The sequence below is a fragment of the Drosophila montana genome, unplaced genomic scaffold, assembly GCF_035044405.1.
Source record: "Drosophila montana isolate Dmon_TW-CO22-7 unplaced genomic scaffold, ASM3504440v1 contig_2397_1, whole genome shotgun sequence".
In the NCBI taxonomy this organism is placed as follows: domain Eukaryota; kingdom Metazoa; phylum Arthropoda; class Insecta; order Diptera; family Drosophilidae; genus Drosophila; species Drosophila montana.
Genome location: NW_026997278.1, coordinates 170,007 through 191,781, shown reverse-complemented (window position 1 = coordinate 191,781; position 21,775 = coordinate 170,007). Strand labels below are relative to the sequence as shown.

At 38.4% G+C, this 21,775-nt stretch overlaps 1 protein-coding gene across 5 annotated transcripts; it reads right to left on the bottom strand.

Annotated features, from left to right (window-relative positions):
* Positions 1-1,986: 1,986 nt before the first annotated feature.
* On the bottom strand, positions 1,987-21,373 carry eIF4G1 (eukaryotic translation initiation factor 4G1). Of its 5 annotated transcripts, none has more exons than XM_064681652.1 (16): positions 21,188-21,373; positions 20,393-20,468; positions 20,137-20,330; positions 13,012-13,623; positions 12,751-12,940; positions 12,573-12,690; positions 12,441-12,502; positions 5,093-7,719; positions 4,786-5,026; positions 4,544-4,713; positions 4,002-4,479; positions 3,092-3,315; positions 2,867-3,013; positions 2,582-2,804; positions 2,408-2,509; positions 1,987-2,330 (listed from the first exon to the last, which is right to left on the bottom strand). In XM_064681652.1, the coding sequence occupies exons 3-16, from the start codon at positions 20,203-20,205 to the stop codon at positions 2,269-2,271; spliced, it is 5,325 nt and encodes a 1,774-aa protein (XP_064537722.1). In that variant the 5' UTR covers positions 20,206-20,330; positions 20,393-20,468; positions 21,188-21,373; the 3' UTR covers positions 1,987-2,268. The 5 variants fall into 5 exon arrangements, with proteins under 5 accessions (XP_064537722.1, XP_064537723.1, XP_064537719.1 ...); XM_064681653.1 differs by having other exon boundaries at positions 20,137-20,327; XM_064681649.1 differs by lacking the exons at positions 20,137-20,330; positions 20,393-20,468; positions 21,188-21,373 and adding an exon at positions 17,810-18,304.
* Positions 21,374-21,775: the final 402 nt, after the last annotated feature.

Sequence of the window (21,775 nt, the reverse complement as noted above, 5' to 3'; positions counted from 1 at the left end):
ACTTAATTTTCGACCGATCGTTCCTATGGCAGCTATATGATATAGTAGCCCGATGTGAATAAGATTTTGCAGAAGTGGAGGGAGCATAGTAAAACTAATAAATACCGAGATTGGTCAAGATATCTTGAAAAACAAAAAAAATTCCATACAACAGCAAAATTTTCGACCGATCGTTCCTATGGCAGCTATATGATATAGTTGTCGGATCTTAATAGGATTTTGCATATATATGGGGAGCGTAGTAAAACTAATAAATACCGAGTTTGGTCAAGATATCTTGAAAAGCAAAAAAAATTCCATACAACAGCAAAATTTTCGACCGATCGTTTCTATGGCAGCTATATGATATAGTTGTCCGATCTTAATAGGATTTTGCATATATATGGGGAGCGTAGTAAAACTAATAAATACCGAGTTTGGTCAAGATATCTTGAAACACATAAAAATTTTCCATACAAAAACTTAATTTTCGACCGATCTTTCCTATGGCAGCTATATGATATAGTGGTCCGATCTAAATAGGATTTTGCATATATATGGGGAGCGTAGTAAAACTAATAAATACCGAGTTTGGTCAAGATAACTTTATAAACAAAAATGTTTTTCATACAAGAGCCTACTTTTCGACCGATCGTTCCTATGGCAGCTATATGATATAGTGGTCCGATCCAGCTGGTTTTGAAGATTTCATGATCTTCACAAATGAGCTTGCCATTAAAATTTCGCCTTTTATCATCTAAGAAGAGTGTAAGGACGATAATAAGACGAAACAGTTATCAGATGAAAAAAAGCTGCCAATTTTTCGCCAAGTTTCCACAGTTGCGCATATATTTTCCAAATCTCTGAAACACGTATTCATCAAAATCTAACGTAGGGCTTCGAAAACAAGTTTGAAGATGACCGTCGAAACTTTAAACTTTGTAGCAATAAAATCGTTGAACCGCATTTACCATCGATGTAGCTTCGATTTGGTGAAGTGCGAAACACGTACAAGGTTAAATTTTTTAAAGATCTTTGCAAAACCGAATCTGGCCTATCAACCTTTTACCCGCGTTTATTATCCAGGAGCGGTGGATTTATTCAGATAACTTTTCACTAAGATCTTTGAATATGATTTTAAATCCGACTGGATGGTGAGTATAACAATACAAACGTTTTCCGCCAATTTGCAGTTCGCTGCGCGAACAAAATGAAGATAATGAATTTGTACCCGGAACTTCAGCAACCCAATCTTTATCCCCCATTTCCACCATGGATTGATTTTCCGAAAGGTGTGAAAATCCCGCAATAGAATTTGAAAAAAAAAAATAGATTTCAATATGACACATAAGGCAACTACAGTAAAACGTTCATGTTCTTAACTTTTGATTGTGCGATTGTGATCATCTAACAGTTAGTCAGCACAAAAAGTTATATAAATATGTAGAGGTGACAAATAAAAGCAACATAATTAATAATAATTTAATGCGGCTAAAAACGCGCTAAGAGCGCAAATTTGAATGTTACCTACCTACGCAAGAGATGCCTTGGAGACCATCGCCGTTCGTAATCGAAAATATTGTGAAAAAATAAAACAGGAATGCGACAAAATTGGCAGTCGTTTGTTGTTCACCTTTAAAAACATTATATTTAAAACGGATTTATCATTCCTCTTTAAGTTACAAATAGATTGATAGTCTCTTAGAGATACAAATATAAACGATTAGGCAATTAAGTCTATAAAATTTTGTAAGATTACTTTTATGGTTGTTATGGTTGGATTGAATTTTGTTTCAAATATCTTATTTGTTGCGACTTACAATTTTCATCTACAAAAAGATTTGAGGCATTACCCTTTGCCATTTTGCCATTTATAACCGCGGCTATGCTTTGCTTCAATTCGTTCCATTTCGATGAGATACAAATAGCTTCTTAGCTGCGTGTGCATCCACATATTTAACTGTGTCCTTCTTAATAACATTGTCAGTAAAGAGTTATAACTATAAATTTCCTTCAGGTTTGCTTTATTTTATAGTACATGCGTACACAGTAATTTACATACTTGCTTATTATTGCATATACTCTTACTGTAAGTTCGCGTGCTTCATCAACGAAGTAGAATATATTTTCTCTGATTACAACACCCGAACTTCACACTTTCTTATTACATATAAAAGTATATATATTATTTTTCTCCAAAGTGTATTTGTTTTTATTAAGTTATGTTGTTTTGTTTTCGCTTTGCCCTAAACTCGCGATGTCTGTCAACTCTACGAGTATATTGATACATTAATTGGCTTCATCATTGAATAATGAGTTCAAAAAAGGATTGAGACTCTTTACAGCCACACCTAAATTTCGAGAGAGAGAGAGTGTGTATTAATAATAGATCCAAGTACCAAAATGTAATACAAATATAAATAAATACCTTTGCCAGCTGACTGATCCTTTGAATCGCGCCATTTGTACAGCGACTCCTTCTGGATGATAAAGCCGTCGTAAAGTTCACCAAAAAGTTCACTCAACAGCCCTGAAAGTGAAGTTAGTGTCATTTTTTAGTATTTTCAAATAGTCCGAACTCTTTGGCTGGAAAGTATCAAACCTCTAGGCTGCTCTAAGCTGTGGACAAGTAGCTGTACTCCATAAAGGCACTCGAGCTGAAGGTCTTCACTAGAATCAATATAACGCTGAAAAACTGGTATGCAACACTTTTGAAAGACTTCGGGCTCGAGCTTATAGGTATTATCCTTGTAGACGATTGCAAACTTGCTTAAAGTTTTCGTCAGCCCTCTAATAAACAGCTTATCAGCCACCACAATATTGCCCTGGAAAATGTTAGAAATACGGATTAAAATTTGTAAAATAAAATGAAACATTTAAATCTTACATTGCTGTAATCAATAATACAATCTGCAGTTGCACCTTCCTTAAGCAAGTTCTCAATATGGTCTATCACATTTTTGACGTGTTTTTCGTGGGACTCGCGTTCTTCGATCACTGGCGCCTTTGAATCATTTTCCACATAGTCTAATCTCTGTGCAGATATTCAATATAGTTAAAGTTAAAGATGATGTGATATATATGATTGATATGAAAAGACGCTATAACTTACATTCGATTCAATAAAATCGATAACCTCGTTGTCGGGCATAAAATCTGACCATCGCATGTTAAACTGTTTCCACATGTTGCGGGTGAAGTTAGGTCCTACTTCCCGTGTACAATATGTCAGGTAGGTTTTAAGGAACTTTTTACCCATGCCCGGTTCGCTGTTGTCTCTCAGATTATCGTTCCACAGATCTGACACGGTCAAGTGCTTCTTGACTATCAGTGGGCCTACGCAAAAAAACGAAAATATAGTATTAACAATTTTAGCAGACGCTACATAACGAACAAAAGTGTGCATCTTAGGAGATAGATAACCTAAGCCCACACTATGAGAAATGAGAAATACTAAAGGTTAAAATTATACCCGCAAAATTGCGTTTTATATCATTTTGTTCAACGAGGAAGGAGTTACCAAAAAGTGAAATATTCTGAATATGTATGTACTACATGTATGTACTATTGCTGTTATAAACTCCGATATATGATTCAGGATTTCGATATTGACTAATATGGATTACATAGAAACATTTCGATTTTGAAGTTTTCAATTTATTATTACCTAGCAGGAAAATCAAAATATAAAAAATAAAGAATATACCAACCAACAGTTGTAATCAACTTGCTGTGAAAAACTTGAAGCCGATAAAAAACGATCGATAATTAAACCTTTTTAACGCGAAACTTCACCCATCAAATTTATGATGTAAAATGTAAAACACCCCTCAAATGAATTCAAACAAAGATCTTTGAAAATGCGACAGATCGGATTGTAAGCAAAAAGTTTCTTCCAAACGATTTTCGCGATTTTTTCATAAGGTAACTACCGTAAAATATTTCATTTTTCTAGCTATTTCGGTTTGGGCTTAGAGTTGAAAAACAGTTTTATATATAGATATATATATATGAGAACTTACCAGCAAATTGAAGAATATATAACCACAACTCAGGAATATCAACAATTAAATCGTTAGCGCACTCGCTAAATTCCTTGTAAGCAAGTTTAAAGTGCTCTACAGACATGAAATGCTGTTGCATAAGTTGGGCAATTGTGTTTGCCAGGCATCTTCTGTATTGTTTACCCACATTCGATAAATGCAAATAATCAGTTAATATATAAAACAAAAATCCGCAGAGTTGGGACTCTGGTATCTGCTTTATGCATTCGACAACCGTTGGAGTGACAGAATTGGAGTTCGCTGCAAGTTCGATCAGTTCCGACACGACTGACTTGAAGAGCTTCAGGTCGCTTTCTCTTGGCTCAATAAACATTGCTGGCGGTGCAACGTTTTTAGTGGGTTGAGTAGCAGAAACGGAGGTTGAGGCACTTGATAAAGGCTGCTGTTCGCTTCCCCTGTATATGCCGGCCGAGCTGCTTAACGAAGAGCCCAGACCCTAAAAGCGATGCATATACATTAATCGAGATTAATCAGAATCAATCAAAACTACGAGTATTTACCTTGTTGGAAGGTCGGCTCGGCGGCGGCGCCTGTTGAGTATACTTTGAGTGACTAGCAGATTTTTGAATTGAAGAGTTCATCATGCCGCGGCTTTGCTGTTGATTTTGGCCAACGCGCGATGAGGAGTTCTCTCGTGAGCCTTGGGACGAACCCGTTCGCGAATGCATGCCTATTATAAATTGATATCATATTGATTAATTTCGATTAGGGTGTACAGAATAGAATATATCAATTTGCTCACCTCGGTCACCATAACGATCACGCTCCATAGAACCTTTGTTGTATGAGCCCTTATTTCTGGGCCCACTTCGATCGCGATCTCGGTCGGTGCTGTTTTTGTCAATTAACGATGAGAGCGCTGCAAATGAATTGGAAGGCGTTGTCGTTGGCGTTGACGATTGTCTATTGGCATTGTTATTCCAAATAAATTGATTAACTCCGCCCATCTTTTTGGTATCCAAATTCTGATTGAGCTGTAATGTCTGAAAAACAATAATATTTTTATTTATTCAGATCGGATCGAAATTGAGATATAATAAACAACTAACCAAACCCTCAAGTTTCATGCTGTCAACAGCTTGGGAGCGGCTGCCTTTACTGGTCTGCACTAGCCACGTACTATCGTCATTGTTGCCATTAGAGTGCGGGTTGTTGCCGCCGCTATTGTTGCCACTGTTGCCACTGCCACCGCCACCGCCACCGCCGCTGTTCGATTGTTGATGGCGCATGTTGGCACCGCCATCGCCGCCGCGTTGACTGTGACTGCCGCCATATCCGCCGGCTGATCTCGAGTCACCGAAACGGGAGCTGTTGCTGCGATCTTCACGCTTGCCGGCACCAGATTGCGGTCCATTGGGGCTGGACGAAGATAATGATCCGCTATAGTTAATATATTGTGCTGATAGCTGCTCATTTTTAGCCTCCTTTTCAATTTGTCCCATTGTCTTGGGTGCCTCATTACGCGACGTCTGCCATTTATTTTTACGCAAATCAATTACGTCCTGGAGCATAAAGCGTACACGCGAACTAACTTTGGCACCATCTTTGTCGCCTTTGCTAGCGATTGCCTGCATTCTGGTGATTGACTTCTCAAGTGAATAACAGCGACCGGGATCCTTAGCATTGACCGGTGTCTGCTCAAACTTTGCGCCCACTGTTGTCAGAAGCTTGCAAAGGCATTCAAGCATGTCCTCTGAATGGGGATTGAGCAGTGTATCGATGCAAGAGTAAATGATTTTGCCAGTCAACATAGATATTTTGAAGAGTTCACCAATGAAGCGCACTGTACCGCCGGAACGGCGTCGTATCTTGCGCTCCTCCTCTTCCAGAAGGGCTTCTAGTTCAGCCTTTTCGTTGGGATCCGTACACTTTCTGATCTTCTCTAGGAAAGGCTGCAGCCTTTTCTCTTTGGCTGCACCTTGGGAGACATTCTGCGTAAATTCCTTTTCAGTTTTGTCGAGAAGTGCGTTGCGAAAGTGTTGCAGGTTCGATTTGGTGCCACTTTCCATGCGCTCATCTCGCGCTTTCACCTCGCTAATAAGGCGATGACACAGTCTTGCATACGAAACTGAGAAGTTTGGCTCATCGATTGCCTTTTCGAAAACAAGAACAATCACTTCGTCCATCTTTTCTGGTGTATCAATCTTTAGCTTAATTATCTCCTCGACCAGGGTATCGAACCTCTCAGGAGTTAGCTTATTAAGAATTCCACGCACCCGCCGCACAAGCTCGTCTTTTTCTTGAGTTGTCCTGATATCGGAGGCATTTTCGCTCTCCTGTTTGTTCGTAAGTCGCGGTCGCCAGGCATTTTCGGTTTCATTGAGTTTAACATCTTGGTTAAGCGACAGATTAACATGTATCATACCCTTCATGCTGCTTCTACCTTGTACACCGGACATGGAGACTTGTTTGCCAGCAAAATTGCTACCCGAGTCGCTGCTGTTTCGATTGCCTCCAATCATTCCAACCATCGATTGCACACGCTTATTGTTATTGTTGTTGTTGTTGTTGTTGTTTCGCATAAACATTGGCATTAGGTTTGGATGTGGTAGAATCGACACATTCTTTACCTCGGGCTGTACACGAGAGGCCTTTGCCTCGCGCAGCTGCATCAGTTGTTCGCGATCGTACTGTTTTTTTCCGCCCGGATTATTTGGAGACCATTGACCTTCGTTATAGTTAATTAACGAGGAAATTCCCGACTCCGTGGCGACCGTCACGACCTGCTCCTGCTCCTGCTCACCCACCTTCTCTTGCAGCACCACATCTGGACCGTCCGCCACTGTGGTGTTAGTCGATTCGTCGTTTTCGCTTCCGATTTCAACATTTCCGATTTCCTTAATGGTTGCTGTTGTTGCTGTTGTCGTCGTCGATACACAAGTCTCTTCCCCGAGCAGCATTTTCGCACGATCAGTCTCATCAGTTGGGATTTCATCTGAGCTTGATGCCTGAGTCGAAGGCTCGGCATCTTTTTCGCTTAAAACAGGCTCCGTTGCAGCTGTTTTTGGATCGCTTACATGAAGATTAGAAATCTTGGTGGATAACGCAGCTGTCGGAGGTGCATCACTGCGAACTGAGGGCTGGCTAACGGTCAGGGGTTTATCAACTTGTTCGCTTAAAATAGGCTCTGTTGCAACTATTTTTGGAGTACTTGGATCAGCGGATGACACAGACATCGGAGATGATTCACTGCCAGTAGTCAAAGGGTCAGCTACTTCTTCGCTTAAAACAGGCTCCGATTTTGGTGTGTTTATATGGACATTAAAAACCTTGCCAGGTAACACAGCACATGCTTCACTGCTGCCAAATACAACTTGTCCCAAGCTGTCTTTAATATGTGCTGTAGCTGCGGGGATTTCAGATGGTATTTCTGATTTCGGCGAGGCGTCACCCACGGGCTCATGTCCTGGATCGACGACCATCGAAATTTGATCCTGACAATCTTGGGTGAGCGATCCTGAGCGATCCACTGTCAAATTTTCCTCCTGATATTGCTCAGCAGGCAATGCGCTTTGCGTAAACGTCTCAGTAACGACTGTGTCGATTTTCTCCGAAACTTCTTTTGCCTTTTGCGCCAAGTACCGATTATTTTTTTCTTGCATTTCCTGATGCATTTCGTGGAGCTTCTTTTGAACGTCGGTCCTAGGGCCTAATTTCGTTGGATTATCAAAAGAGACTGAAATAAATAATCCAATATATACAATACAATACAATTTTTAGCATCTTTAGACTCTTCGATTTTAAAAGCCATATATGTTACGAAATGAACAGAAGTTTTAATATTTTGATAAACGATTATCACTAACGATATAGTTGTCCGACATTGATCAAATTTGGTCGGCATAGTTTCTTCAAAAAACAACGAAAGTTTTGTAGACAAGAACATATTATTTTTAACCGTGACTTCTTAGGCAGCTTTCTGTCTTTATAGACCTTTGGTTAAAATGTATATTGAACGAGAAAGAAGGGCTATCTTCGGCACGCCGAAGATTTCATACCCTTGCAGGCCCAACCTTTTCAAAATGCTCATAATGATTTGCTCGTATCTAAGAAGCACAGGGAAAATAGTTAATGCCGAGTATGGTTAAGATATCTTGAAAAACAAAAAAGTTTTCCATACAACTTAATTTTCGACCGATCGTTCCTATGGCAGCTATATGATATAGTAATCCGATGTTGGTAGGATTTTGCATACAATATATAAGGAGCATAGTAAAACTAATAAATGCTGAGTTTGGTCACGATATCTTGAAAAACAAAAAAGTTTTCCATACAACAACTTAATTTTCGACCGATCATTCCTATGGCAGCTATATGATATAGTGGTCCGATCTTAAAGGGATTTTGCATATATATGAGGAGCATAGTAAAACTAATAAATGCCGAGTTTGATCAAGATATCTTGATAAACAAAAATGTTTTTCATACAAGAAACTACTTTTCGACTGATCATTCCTATGGCAGCTATATGATATAGTGGTCCGATCCAGCTGGTTTTGACATATGTACGGCGTGCAACAGAAAGAGGGACTTCTGCAAAGTTTCATAGAGATAGCTTTAAAACTGAGAGACTAGTTCGCATAGAAACAGACAGACGGACATGGCTATATCGAATCGGCTGTTGATACTGATCATGGATATATATACTTTATGGGGTCGGAGATGTCTCCTTTTATGACTAACAAATTTTTCGACAAAATTATAATACCCTCGGCAAAGGGTATAAAAAATATGTAGAATTTTTGAAATTCAAACAAATGCCAACTATATATAATGTTGATTGAGTATAATAACTAATTCGCATTATCCTAACAAAAACAAAGCTAAGTTTTTCTATTTATTACCTACAAATTTGATATATTAAGGATTTTTACTTGCACAAACATCCGTACGTATAGATAATGTCAAATCAGATGCTATCATCCGTAAAAGTATATGTTAACATGTACATATGTATGTATATACCAACATATCAGATCAGACATACCAGTTGTTTTTTCAGCTATATTTTCTATCCATTACATTGTAATTATCACAGGCGGGGTGGAGTAAAGATGTCAAGCATTAAGATAATTAACATCTGAATTTGGTATTATTTTTACAAACATGTGTGTTCGCAAAATATGAATTAAGTCAAGATAACTGTATTAAAATATTCATACTGGATAATATATAGTATGTATGTAACCCATGTGGTATATTCTTTGAACTTTGCACACGTTTTTCGAATACGTAAATACCTATGTTCATATGTTTTAGTTAATTTATTTGTTAATTCTTTTCTTATTGTGAGTTGTGTGCGTGTCCCACCAATGTCGCGTTGTTGCTGTTGCCTAGCGCTATAGATAGACACACAGATGATATCGAATCGCACTAACACACACCCAAATGATCGCATCGATCGGCTAGCTGAGACCGGCCGCGGTTCGCGGTTCAAGCAACAAGCAGCCACCGCAAATGAAATCGCTGCACAGGCGGCAGGCGAGGCAAACGGCAAACAGAAATACGAGCAAGCAGCAGCTAGCGCTAGCGCCAGCAGCAAACAAAAAGCGGCAAACAAGCTTATAACGTGTTACGAGTATCAAAAGCAAAAGCAAAAGTGAAAATTCATGCAGACACTCTCGCATACATAAACATATGTACACACATTCACCCATACATGTACGTTCACGCAATACAGACGCACGCGCACGCACACAAAGCACGTGTTTGTGTGTGCGGGTGCTGATCAAGTTGGAATACTTCAATGTGATTGGCTCACATTCTTGAGATTGAGAGACAAGCAGCGAACGTAACGGACCGGACCAAGAGCCAAGAAGAGAGCGACTAAAAGAGAGCAATACTAAAAGCCAACGAGAGTGAGAGCGGTCAATATTCTATATTTTTCGTTGCTAAAGTAGACGACGACGCACGTGGACAAATTGACTAAAGGAATATCCACATCTATTCATCTATAAGACATACAGTCATTTATATATATGTACATACATATTTAAAGATAAGAACGTCAGTTTGTGTGACAGGAAATAACGCACCTATGCACAAAACAACAACAGTACTTTTTAAACGTTTGCAATAATAATGGACTTTTGGCCCCTAAATAAATTCCCAGACTAATATTATTAAAGAATTTAAAATTGTCTACTCAAGAGTGCACGACTACGAGAAACCCAGTACGCGTCCCAACAGTAATAAGTGCCCGATTGGGAAATATCGTAATATACAATCTGCGAATCTGCCGTAATATCGTAATATGCATGCGAACTTTATATACCCTTTAAATTTTTGTTCAGCGGCTGTGCTCCTTCTCCATTGAGCCCCTTTACAATGCGAAATGCATTTTAGCTGACTTTGGTGTTAAATGCTTAATGAATCTTTACAAGAATTAAAATTTCATCCAATTGTATGGATACTAAATAAAAGGTACATTAGTCTCGGATATGTTATTACTATATAATAACCTATATACAAAATCTGCTGTTGCTAGCTCTTTTAATCTGAAATCCGACTGGTGACGCATTATATAAACGGACAGACACAAACTCAGCTACTGAATACTTTTTAATACCCTTTTTAACGTATCTTCTGTAGCTATATGGGGGGATAAATATTGGAAAGCTTGAATATAGTGAAGAAGCAAACAGTTTTTTGTACAACAAATCATTCCAACTACTATTCCAATAGAGCTATAAGATATAAAATGTTGTGTGGTAAATGGTTCGGATCTCGTGAAAAAAAACTCAAGTTTTGATTCATCATTCCTATGGCATCTTTGTGATACATTGGTGCAATGCTAGAAAGATCTTGCTTAACATATATGTATATACTAGGGAGCATAGTTAACTGACAAATTATGATTTTGGTAAAGATACATATGTACGTTACACATTCCATGACAAACTTATAATGTCCTCAACAAAAGTATAAAAGCAAAAGTGCTCTTGTCGAGAGAGCATGACTAGAAGATATCCTGTGCTCTGCTCACCAGCATGCAAATTATATTAAGTAGCATACAGTTAAAGAAATATATAAACTTGATTTGTTTATAGTATACTAGAATTTATAATCCAAGGCTCTTGATGCTTATAAAGACTATATATTTATAGAGTAATAGATACAGGGAATGAAATACACTTATATCTTAGTATATATTTATTTACATTAGCACAAAGGAATATACGTTTAGTATCTAATAGCAATTGGTCTACACAAACATCAGGATGCCATTTGAAGTCCTACAATTTACAGAATGATCGGGCAAAGTTATTTTAGAAGTTTATTTCCCATAGTGCAGGTCGAAGTTAAGGAAAGAGCATTCAGAGTCAATGTGAATAAGTGTTTCAGTATATATATTTTATCAATGAAATTTCGATTTTTTGAGAAACGTTTTGTAAAAGTTTTGCGAAATTCCTGACTAAAAATAGGAGACCAACATAAAGAACGAGAAAGAAGGGCTATCTCTACCCGTATCAAAGAATCACAGGGAAAATAGGTAATGCCGAGTGTGGTCAAGATATCTTGATAAACAAAAAAGTTCAAAAGATCCTTCCTATGGCAGCTATATATAATATAGTGGTCCGATGTAAATAAAATGTTGCGTAAGTGGAGGGAACATACTGAAACCTATAAATGCCGAGGAGTCTGCTGTTGCTACTGATCAAGAATAAATATACTTTATGGGGTCGAATATGACTCCTTCTAGCGTTACACATTTCACGCAGAAATTAGAATACCCTCGGCAGGTGTATAATAAATATTCAACAACACAAATTGAAATCAAATGTTTTTATGGTGCATTTACAATAATACGACTGCCAGCAGAAAAAGAACCAAGGCCAAGGTGTATCTGATTTATCGATACCAAAGATGATGGCTAAGGTTATATTTACTCAACTGAGCAATCTTTAAATATAAGACAGTTTGTTCTGACAGACTCACTGACTGATTAGTGGTTGGATTGGATTGGATAGGTTGTCACCTTGTGATGTAATAGAGGCGAACACTAAAGCGGGGTTTGGGACAAAAATTGCGAGAATCGGTCTCAAACTCATTTTCTAGGGTCATTTTATTCAAATTCATCCCTCCATTCATTCATTTCCAAAGATGTGTATCACACTTTTAGCAGAATCCAAGCTTCGTTGGCGGAAAACGCGAATTAAAGAATTTTTAAATTTTTCTACGCAAAATATAACATTAGGCGGGTCGAAATTTCCAAAAGGGGGGAAGTTGGATGAAAAAGTTAGTTAAAAGTTTACTATTATGATCGAAATATAGCACATTAGAGATATCTGAGTTTGGGTATGGCTCTGCTTCCATTTATCTGACTAGATACCCAAAATTCACATAAACATAGCTTATAATCAATAATGAGAAAATGAGAAGCATAAAACGACTTACAAGATGAATAAGCAGTAGACGACGATGACTCAGACCCATCTTTCGGAGACACTATAGGAATTCTGAAAAACAAAAACAATTTTTTTTTTTTAGCTAATTAATGCGATTTGTATTTTTTGGTAGGTGACTTACTTTTTACTCTTGTACTTCTGGGAAGTCGGTAATATTTCTACAGACGGAGCATCCGACATCGCTGATACCACTGGGGTCTGTCCCATGATAATATCCTGGCGCTGAGCGAGAATTTGTTCTGAAGAAAATAGTGGGCAAAATTCGATTTGAGAACATTATTGTTGATTAATGTAAATACCTAATTTGTAGTGAACCCTTGGGTCAGGGACTAACACACTACTGGATGGACACATACCACCAGCATCTGGCTGGGAAATGCACATTGGGACATCTGGCTGAACGATAGCTGCTGCTGTCGTTGCCGTCGCCGTCGCAGCTGGCCCTGGCGGCCCAGGCTCCTGGTTATCGATGTCCGCACTCGCATTACTCTATGCAATAGAATTAAGTTATTAAAGAACTGAGATAAAATTGAGATAGATAAACGTGCATCGAGACTTACCTTATCCAGATCATCGAGAATATTTTTTTGCGTTGCCGGATCGATGATCTGCAAACGGTGCTGATGTCGACGTCTACTCGTTGTCGGCACTTGAACCGGCTGTGGTGCCACATTTGATGGCATAACGCTGACCATTGGCGGCACACCCACTTGCCCACTGCCGGTGCCACTAACTCCGATAACTGTGTTACCGCCCGGCTGTACAGCGCCCGTTAGCAGCTGCAATTGGGAGGGAGAAGCCCCTGGACCAGCCAGCGGTCCGTTGGGGCCGGGCATCGTGTTGCCAATGTTAACGCTAGTATTAACACCGACACCACTGCGCGAATGGGGCGGCGGCTGTTGCTGAAGTTGAGGAAGATATGGATAGGGATAGTAGGAAATGGGAGCGGGCGCATATTGTATATGAGGCGTTTGATAAGTTGGTTGTCGCTGTGGAAATTGTGGATACTGTTGCAACACCATGTTTGGATACATCGTTGGCATGTGTACGTGGCGGGCTCCCCCTGCGCCGGCCCCGCGCGGCGTATTTGACGTAGGCGGCGGTCCACGAAAAATTCCACTTTGTTGATTTGAACGGTTGTTTCCAGAACTGTTGTTTCCAGATGACACATACTGCAAAAGCAGGAACATTTTTAGTTTTAGTTTTTTTATTGCTTTGGAAAATCGCTCAACTGAACGACGACTAGACTAGACTGGTCCCTAAGAAACTACGACAGTTTAACACAGTCTCTCACATTCCTTGACCCGAAAATAAGACACAGTCAGCCAAAATGTGCAACTAAATTAATTTACTATTCTTTTTAACTTGGCATTTATGTATGTATATTCGATTACTTTACTTCTATTTTCTGCTTATTGTGTTTTGTACTTGTATTACATTTTTATTGAAAGCGTTTTCTCTAAAATTTTACATTTCTTTCAGTAGCTTCGAACATTATATTCAATTGCCTGATTTCTGGTATTTTAATGGCCATCCTTATAGAACCTTATTTTGTATCGGTCTAAAAAAGTGGCGGCGATCCAAGTTTACATTCTTTATAGAATATAATTGATCAGCTATATCTTGCTATAGGCAGATCTGGCTAGCAGAGCAGACTCTTTGATGCAGTCCATACTTTTTTATCCAGCACCCCTCAGTTTTAAAGTCCAAAATTGTGTACCCTGTGCTCATAAATGACGCAGAACTAATTCACATCAAAATTTTGAGTCACAGTGTTATCTAAGGGTATTTTATTTGTCTACACCTTCTTTGCTCTGGTTCAAGATTGATTTTGTTACTCTGAGTGGAAATATCACACCAATTGTAATAGAGAATTGTCAACTTAAATGCGACTACAGTGCAAAACCTTAAACGTTAAATGTTTCGTTCACGAGAATCGAGTCCAAAGTAAGGTGAAAAGGTAACATTCAATTTTCAACAAGAATGACAAGCGACCAATCCGCGAGACTCTCATTGCATCCAAAGTTCGAGAAGTGCAAGCTACTTATGTTCCCTAGAACATGTGCGGCGGGTACGAGAGGAGACTCAACTTTGCTGAAGAATACGTTTCGAAGGCTCCAGGTTTTTGGGAACTTAGTAATGTTAGCAGATGAGCCAAGGCTAGCGGAGGCAGCTGTTTATCAGCTGGATGTACGGGAAAGTTAACTTTAATTAAGAGTACATTGAACAAACATGTGCAACTTCCAATTTTAGCCGTGTTAAGATCTGGCCATATTTCGGTTTTATCAGCATGACGGCCCCGAACACAAACAGCGTGTCCTGGCTGATTTACATCTCCGCCCGTTTAATCAATATTGGAACAAAACATTCAAATACAAACAAAATTTGCAATATAAACGACCTTAAAGAGGCGCTAAAGACTGAAAGCCGGAATATTACCGCAGAAGTGACTCAAGCGTAGGATGTTACAGATCTCTGAAGTCGGGATTATGCACTGCATAATGACCCACTGTATGCATTATTAAAATTATAAAATTAGACGAAGAAATGTATAAACGATACGTTTATACAGACAACAGGTAGGGTAGGGCATGGCTAAGCTCGGCTCTTCATCCTGATCAAAAATAAAGACATATATGTATACATCTAGCGGGTATTGCCCGGCCTTGACCGAGAAACGTTTTGTACAACAAATTTTAAATATTTCCTTTCCACTAATACACGCCCGTGGAAAATTGAAATCCAAAAAAATGTTCTAAGCTCATTGAATATAGAACCAAGTGTTGGAAGCTGAAGAATAAACTTTCGCTTATTAAACGGGCCTTTGACCCACATTTGCCACCAAGAGGGGTATCTAATAAATTCTCACAAAGATCTTTGAAAATGATTTTCAAGCCGATCAAATGGTAAACAAACAAGTAAGAGGCTCTAGTCGGGAGCTCCGGACTAGGGAATAGCCTGAACCCTCTTCTACCAACACTAAATGCAGCTTCAGCAGTAAAAAAAAACACATTTAAAAAAAACTGTTTCCTCAATAGGTCTCGAACTCGTTACAGACCAAACTACTTGCCGCCGCCTCTACTCAACATCCATACCAATAAATTGAGTCTTAATGAGAAAAAAAGCAAGTTAAAATAGCAGCACAGAAAACCAATAATCGCAATTGCAATGCTGTTGATAGAATTCAAAGCAGACGCGCATAAATGTGTGTGTGTACTTGTGTACAGAAATTCTTGGAATTTGCGCTAGCTTTCGCTGACACGTGCGCAACCAAAACATATAACTATTGTGTTTCTTAACCGATCTTAATGAAATTTTCGACAGTACATCTTATTGTCCCATCGAATATTTGTGTATTCTCAGAAAGTCTATTGCATTTAAATTGTGGTTTAAATTGGTGGGCAATGCAAGTTGGATTATTAACTTGATTTATAGCTTTTCGGTGGTAGCAGAGAGGTTGCGCTAGGTATAAAATGAAAGATATTGATATATATATACTATTCTAGAAACAACATATCAAGTTTGGTGACTCTAGCTCTTATTATTTACCCAATTTGCTCAAACGGGACAAGCTATCGAATATCGGAAACAAACTCGAAAGTCTCTAGCTCTTATAGGTTCCGAGATCTTTGCGTTCATACATACGGACAGACAGACGGACGGACGGACAGACAGACGGACATGGCTAGATCGACTCGGCTGTTGATGCTGATCAAGAATATATATACTTTATGGAGTCGGGGATGCTTTCTTCTGCCTGTTACATACCCTTGCACAAATACATTATACCCTTTTTACCTATTTTTAATGGGTTCAGGGTATAAAAAGTTGCATGCGTGGGTGGAATTTTCCCAAATTTGCTGAAACACGTATTCATTAAGTTCTTATGTAGAGCTTTGAAAATAAGATCGATACAAATCGGACAAAACTTAAAACTTGGCCCAAAAATCTTTGAATCGCATTTTCCACCGAGGAAGCTTGGATTCTGCGAAAAGTGCGAAATACGTCTCAAATGATTCTTTGTCTTCTGAAACGTCACCCAGCAAAACTTAGACGGTCATTTTCACGAAGGAATAATGTATTTTTCGAAAAGTGTGATGAATCAGATGAATTTTTACAACAATTTTTGAAAGTGAGTTTCGAGGACACTGGGATGGTAAGCAAGAATCTTTCATACAAATGTTTTTCGCGATGTGGAATTTCCCGAAACCCCGTCTTAACGTCCACCTACATCTTACGGTATGGACTGTGCGTTGATCACCAATCAGTCAGTCAGTCAGGACAAACAGTATTATATATAGAGATATGGGGCCGGAGGGGCTTTCCACCTGATATCTACTTGTTATTTGAACTCCATTATAAATTTTAGGCAAACAATAAGGCGATGATACGAGCAGAATATTACATTATTTATTGCAATTTGTTTGCAAGGTTACTCAATCTTAAGTGTCCCTAAAATAACTCTTCTATTCTACTTTTTCTCTTAAGGGGGTTATTTCCGGGGACCGTTTCGGATGAGTCATTTTAAATTTTAAAAAGAATACAACATCAACGCTGTAGCCGAAATAACTCAATCAACTTAAAATTGTAGGGTATTTTGAATTAACAAACGAGTAAGAAAAGCTATCTTCGGCACGCCGAAGATATAATACCCTTGCAGACCCAATCTTTTCATAATGCTCATAGTGCTTTGCCCGTATCTAAGAAGCACAGCGAAAATAGTTAATGTCGAGTATGGTTAAGATGTCTTGAAAAACAAAAAAGTTTTCCATACAACAACTTTACTTCGAGCGATCATTCCTATGGCAGCCATATGATATAATGGTCCGATCCAGCTCGTTTTGATATATGTACTGCGTGCAAAGTTTAAAACTGAGAGACATGGCTATATCGACTCGGCTGTTGATACTGATCAAGAATATATATATACTTTATGGAGTCGGAGATGTCTCTTTCTATGCGTTACACATTTCACGACAAAATTATAATACCCTCTGCAAGGGTATAATAATTCAATCTGCGATTGAAGACATAACAATCACTTTTAACTGTTTTATTCCTACCAGAATCGGACCTGAATCCTTTTTAATACTCTTTTTGCTGTCTTTAACGAATTTTCAGTTTATTGTGAAAAAGCGTCGCTTTTGATTGTAGAGCTACGTGATACAGTAGTCCGATATTGATAAGCTTTCTATCGAAAAACTTAAATTTTGACCAATCATTCTTATGGAGAACAAAGTGGTCCGATCCAACATATGGACTACCTTCAAAAATAAAGGCCGGCCCTGTGCAAAGTTTTATATAGAGAGAGATTTGCAATTATTTGTAGAGCTCGCAAGCAGTGTGTGTTTGGCCTACCTCTTGGGCTGGTTGGAAGCTACTGTTCGACATCAGATTATTGTTTTTATAGTCGTATTTCCTATTATCGATACAACTAACGCCGACGTTGACGCTAACCCCAACGCCCAACAGGCTCTTCTCATGCATAGTATGAGTATAAGGTGCATTGGAGGCGCCAAGCGTAATGCCATGCGAGTTGGCCATCGCGATGATGCTCTGATTGCTGCCGTTGGCGCTGTTGCCGCTGTTATTACAGCTAACGCTAGCTCCGCCGCCGCCAGTTGTAAGTTGTGTGGTGTTATTTGTGGCTGCAACATTTGACGAGGCAACGCCCCCTTTGGACATATCCGATACCGCCGAAACGCTGCCCACGTAGCGACAATTTTGCTCGATGACTCCACTATTTGCGGCCGATAATTGTGGCCTGTGGCCAGTTAGATTGTAGATGGCAGATGCATTCATCTCTGCTGTATTCAGCTGACAGTTGTTAACGGTCATAATGTTGCCGCCGCTGCAGATGACCGTCGACCTTTCGAGCTGGCCTCCAGCCGGCGCAATCGGAGCCCTGTTGACCACATTCGCATAACTTTGCTGCTGCTGCTGCTGTGTCTGCTGTGTCTGTTGTAGATGATGCGACTGCGGCTGGTGAGTGGTCATGTGTGTCGACTGCTGCTGCTGCTGCTGCTGCTGACCATTTGTCGTTGACGTTGTTTTCAGTATGGAAACAACGTTGTATGCCTTGTTAATCTGAAACTGCGGCTGGGTCGTACTGTGCTGTGGTAGGGGCTGCTTCGTGGGCGGCACTTGCGAAGCGTACTTTTTAGTCTTTTTATTGGTCGCCAAAATCTACAACAGATGGCAAAAGTTTCATATTGTTGGGGCACAGACTTCAACTGCGCCCCATTCGTATGCACATTTATGTATATTTAACAAAAATAGAAACCAAAACCAACGAAACGAACAAACAAAATTGTAAACTCAAACAAGTTCAATTAGTGAATCAAAATAACGCCGTCTTCAGCATCCCAGCGACAACGAAATACAAATGAAATTAAGAAGTTGGCTGCACGAATTAAAACAAGACTCTGTTGCATAGTGAGAATCCTTTGCAGAAGAAATACCGTAAAACTTACACGATGGCTCGTAAATAAATTTTGAAAACATGTGGAAGTCTCAGAGAAAAGGTTTCTCAACAGAATATACTCAAAACCCTTAAAAAAGTTGTCAGCAGCCAAATTAAGATTTTGAACAAAAAGCAATGCATCAATTATATATTCATAACTAACCAGTTTAATTAAACGAAAAAATCAAACTGCAATTACAAAAAAATTGATTTAAACAAATATTTTGATATTCGAAAAACCGAATACAAGTTTTAGAAACACCTTCACTCAACTAAAGCTTGCGGTCAGTGGATATTTTTCTGAAAAATAGTTATTTATATATCTCAGTAAATTGCCATAGTCAAAAGCCCGAAACAAATTTATCAATAAAATAATTTTTTAAAACCATTCAATTTAAAAATACCGATTTCAGAGATGAACAAAAAAAACATGGTCATTATGATAATAAATTAAACATTAAAAGCTAGCCGGAGGCTTTATAAAAATTAATTTTAAAAATAAGTGGACTCTAGTCGTGAATTCTCCCCCAAAGGACAGCCGGAACACAGCGATGAGCTGTCGTTACAATAATTCTAGCTTCCTATGTATCCCAAGTCACAGTTTACGCTGCATATTCTTCCCTTAGATTTTTTAATCTGATTTTAAAATGTTGGAGAACGGTTAATTATCCAAAACATGCCATTTAGTATACGAGTATACGATGAAATTTCGTGTCTGTAGCTCTAAATACGCTCGAAATATTTGCAATTTATCGATTTGAAATAGAAGGAGCCACGTCTCTAGCTGTGAGGCTCTGAGATCAACGTTCATACATACGGACAGACCGACGGACACGGCTAGATCGACACAGCTGTTGATGCTGAGCAAGAATATATCTGCTTTACAGTGACGGAGATGCCTCTTTCTGTATATTTTTTCATTGATTTGCACATATCCAATATACCCTATGTACCCATTTGTAATGGATTTAGAAATAAAAGAATTGTCTTCAAAAATATCCCAAAATAGGTAGATTAAGTCTAGATGGAGACACAACTTTGTATTCAGACAAAATGAAACAGCTTCTAAATTGAATTACTTTTACCCAAACATCTCTTGGCTAACATTTGTTCGGAGGACATTCGTAATAGATCTGAACGCTGGGTTTTTTTTAGCTGTTTTAAGTGTCTTAACACATATTGTATATATTGTACTGGTAGGGCATAAAGGAGCAGAACATACCATATTTTGAGGCTGCATGGTTTTAGCAATATCGGCTTGTGTTGATAATGTTGGAGCAGCTGGTTGCATTACGAAGGGACCGATCCGTTTGGTAATTGAATCGTCAAACGGATACGATTTCCGTTTTGTTCGACGATCTCCGGGACGATTTTTGACCCGTTAGCAACCTGTCACACAACCATTTGATTATGCTGCTGTGGATTATATTTCCATTATTATAAAAGTAATTCAGTTTCAGTGTGGCTAACTTTCTCACCTGCAAAAATGTAGTTCTATTATATAAAAAGAAATTCAGCGAAATAATTCCGGTAATTTGTGAACAAGAACTCGACCTGCAATTAAAAATAAAAATAATAAGCCAATTTTAAAATTAATATCAAACGAAAACATTGATAAAACTTTCAAATATCGCACTTGCAAATTTATCATTTTGTATAAAATGGGACTTTCAAAAATTAAAAAACCAATGACAATAGTTTATTTTTCCCGATGTCGACTGTTTTAACCCGCATCATGTATATATACACACACACACACACACACACACACAGACACATGCATATGTATATATGCATATGTATTTACACGTATATATGATTGAAACAATAATAATGGTTAGTCCTTAACTTGATTCATATTATTATTATTTATTTGCATTATCAATGCATTTGCAGTTAGCCTATTAAGAGTTTTAAGCCCCGCTTCACTTTTGCAAGTCTTTTATCATGCTTTTTCGCCTACATATTTGCCGACGTTGCGACGTTGGCGCACATGCGAGCGGCTGAGAGAAACGAGGGAGGGCAGCGCGACGTAGTGAACAAAACTCTTACACAAAGAAAATGAATGGTAAAAAATTGGTGTGTGCCATATTGGTATAATCGCTGGTATAAAACAGAGATTAGCAGGTAACGAAAATCTGCATATTTACAGATATTGGTATTTTTTAAACTTGAATATTATTAAGAGAGCAACGTCAACTAATTGCATTGTGGTAAGAAATGTCATCATGTAATTTACTTTACGTCCGTTCTCGTTCTCAAACGTGTTTTACCTGGAGCATTCGTCACGCGTATATCAAGCAATTATATACAATAGAAAAAACAGTTCTTGCACTTTTAATGTATACTTGCACAGTAGCAAACTAAGTTATACTTGTCTTTCTTTATGTTTATTTCCAAAAACAAATTTTCTATCAATTTCATTCCACATGCAATGTGCTGCCTAGGAATGGTCACTTCGTAGCGATATACATCGATATATTGTATGGGTAATGGTGACGTGCCATAGTATTATTTTTGTGTCACAGTGACAGCTGCAAACAAATAATAGGGGTGACAAATACCAGCGATTGTTATTTCAAGTACAAATTTAAAAGGGCTTCTAATCTAAATATTTACGAATAACTTAAATTAATAATAATAAAATAAAAATTGCCCAAAATGAAACTTTAGCTAATAGTCGCCGTAGTCTGCTGCATTGTTTGTTTTGATGATATAAGTAACTTTTTACCTTTAAGTACTTGTTACTTGTAACGAGCCTTTGCTTTAAAACCCGAAGGTCACACTTGTTTTATCCAACAATATGAACATATCTTCTATAATTAATATGGCAGGAACCAGCACTAGGAGATAGTGTTCAA

Bases quoted from the DNA above. Each gene is read 5' to 3' on its own strand.
- eIF4G1 (XM_064681649.1), bottom strand. From the start codon at position 18,289: ATGACCGTTAACAACTGTCAGCTGAATACAGCAGAGATGAATGCATCT. The intron at 5,027-5,092 runs GTTAGTTGTTTA...ATTGTTTTTCAG, and splicing joins GCATGAAACTTGAGGGTTTG to ACATTACAGCTCAATCAGAA. The intron at 4,480-4,543 runs GTAAATACTCGT...CATCGCTTTTAG, and splicing joins CGAGCCGACCTTCCAACAAG to GGTCTGGGCTCTTCGTTAAG.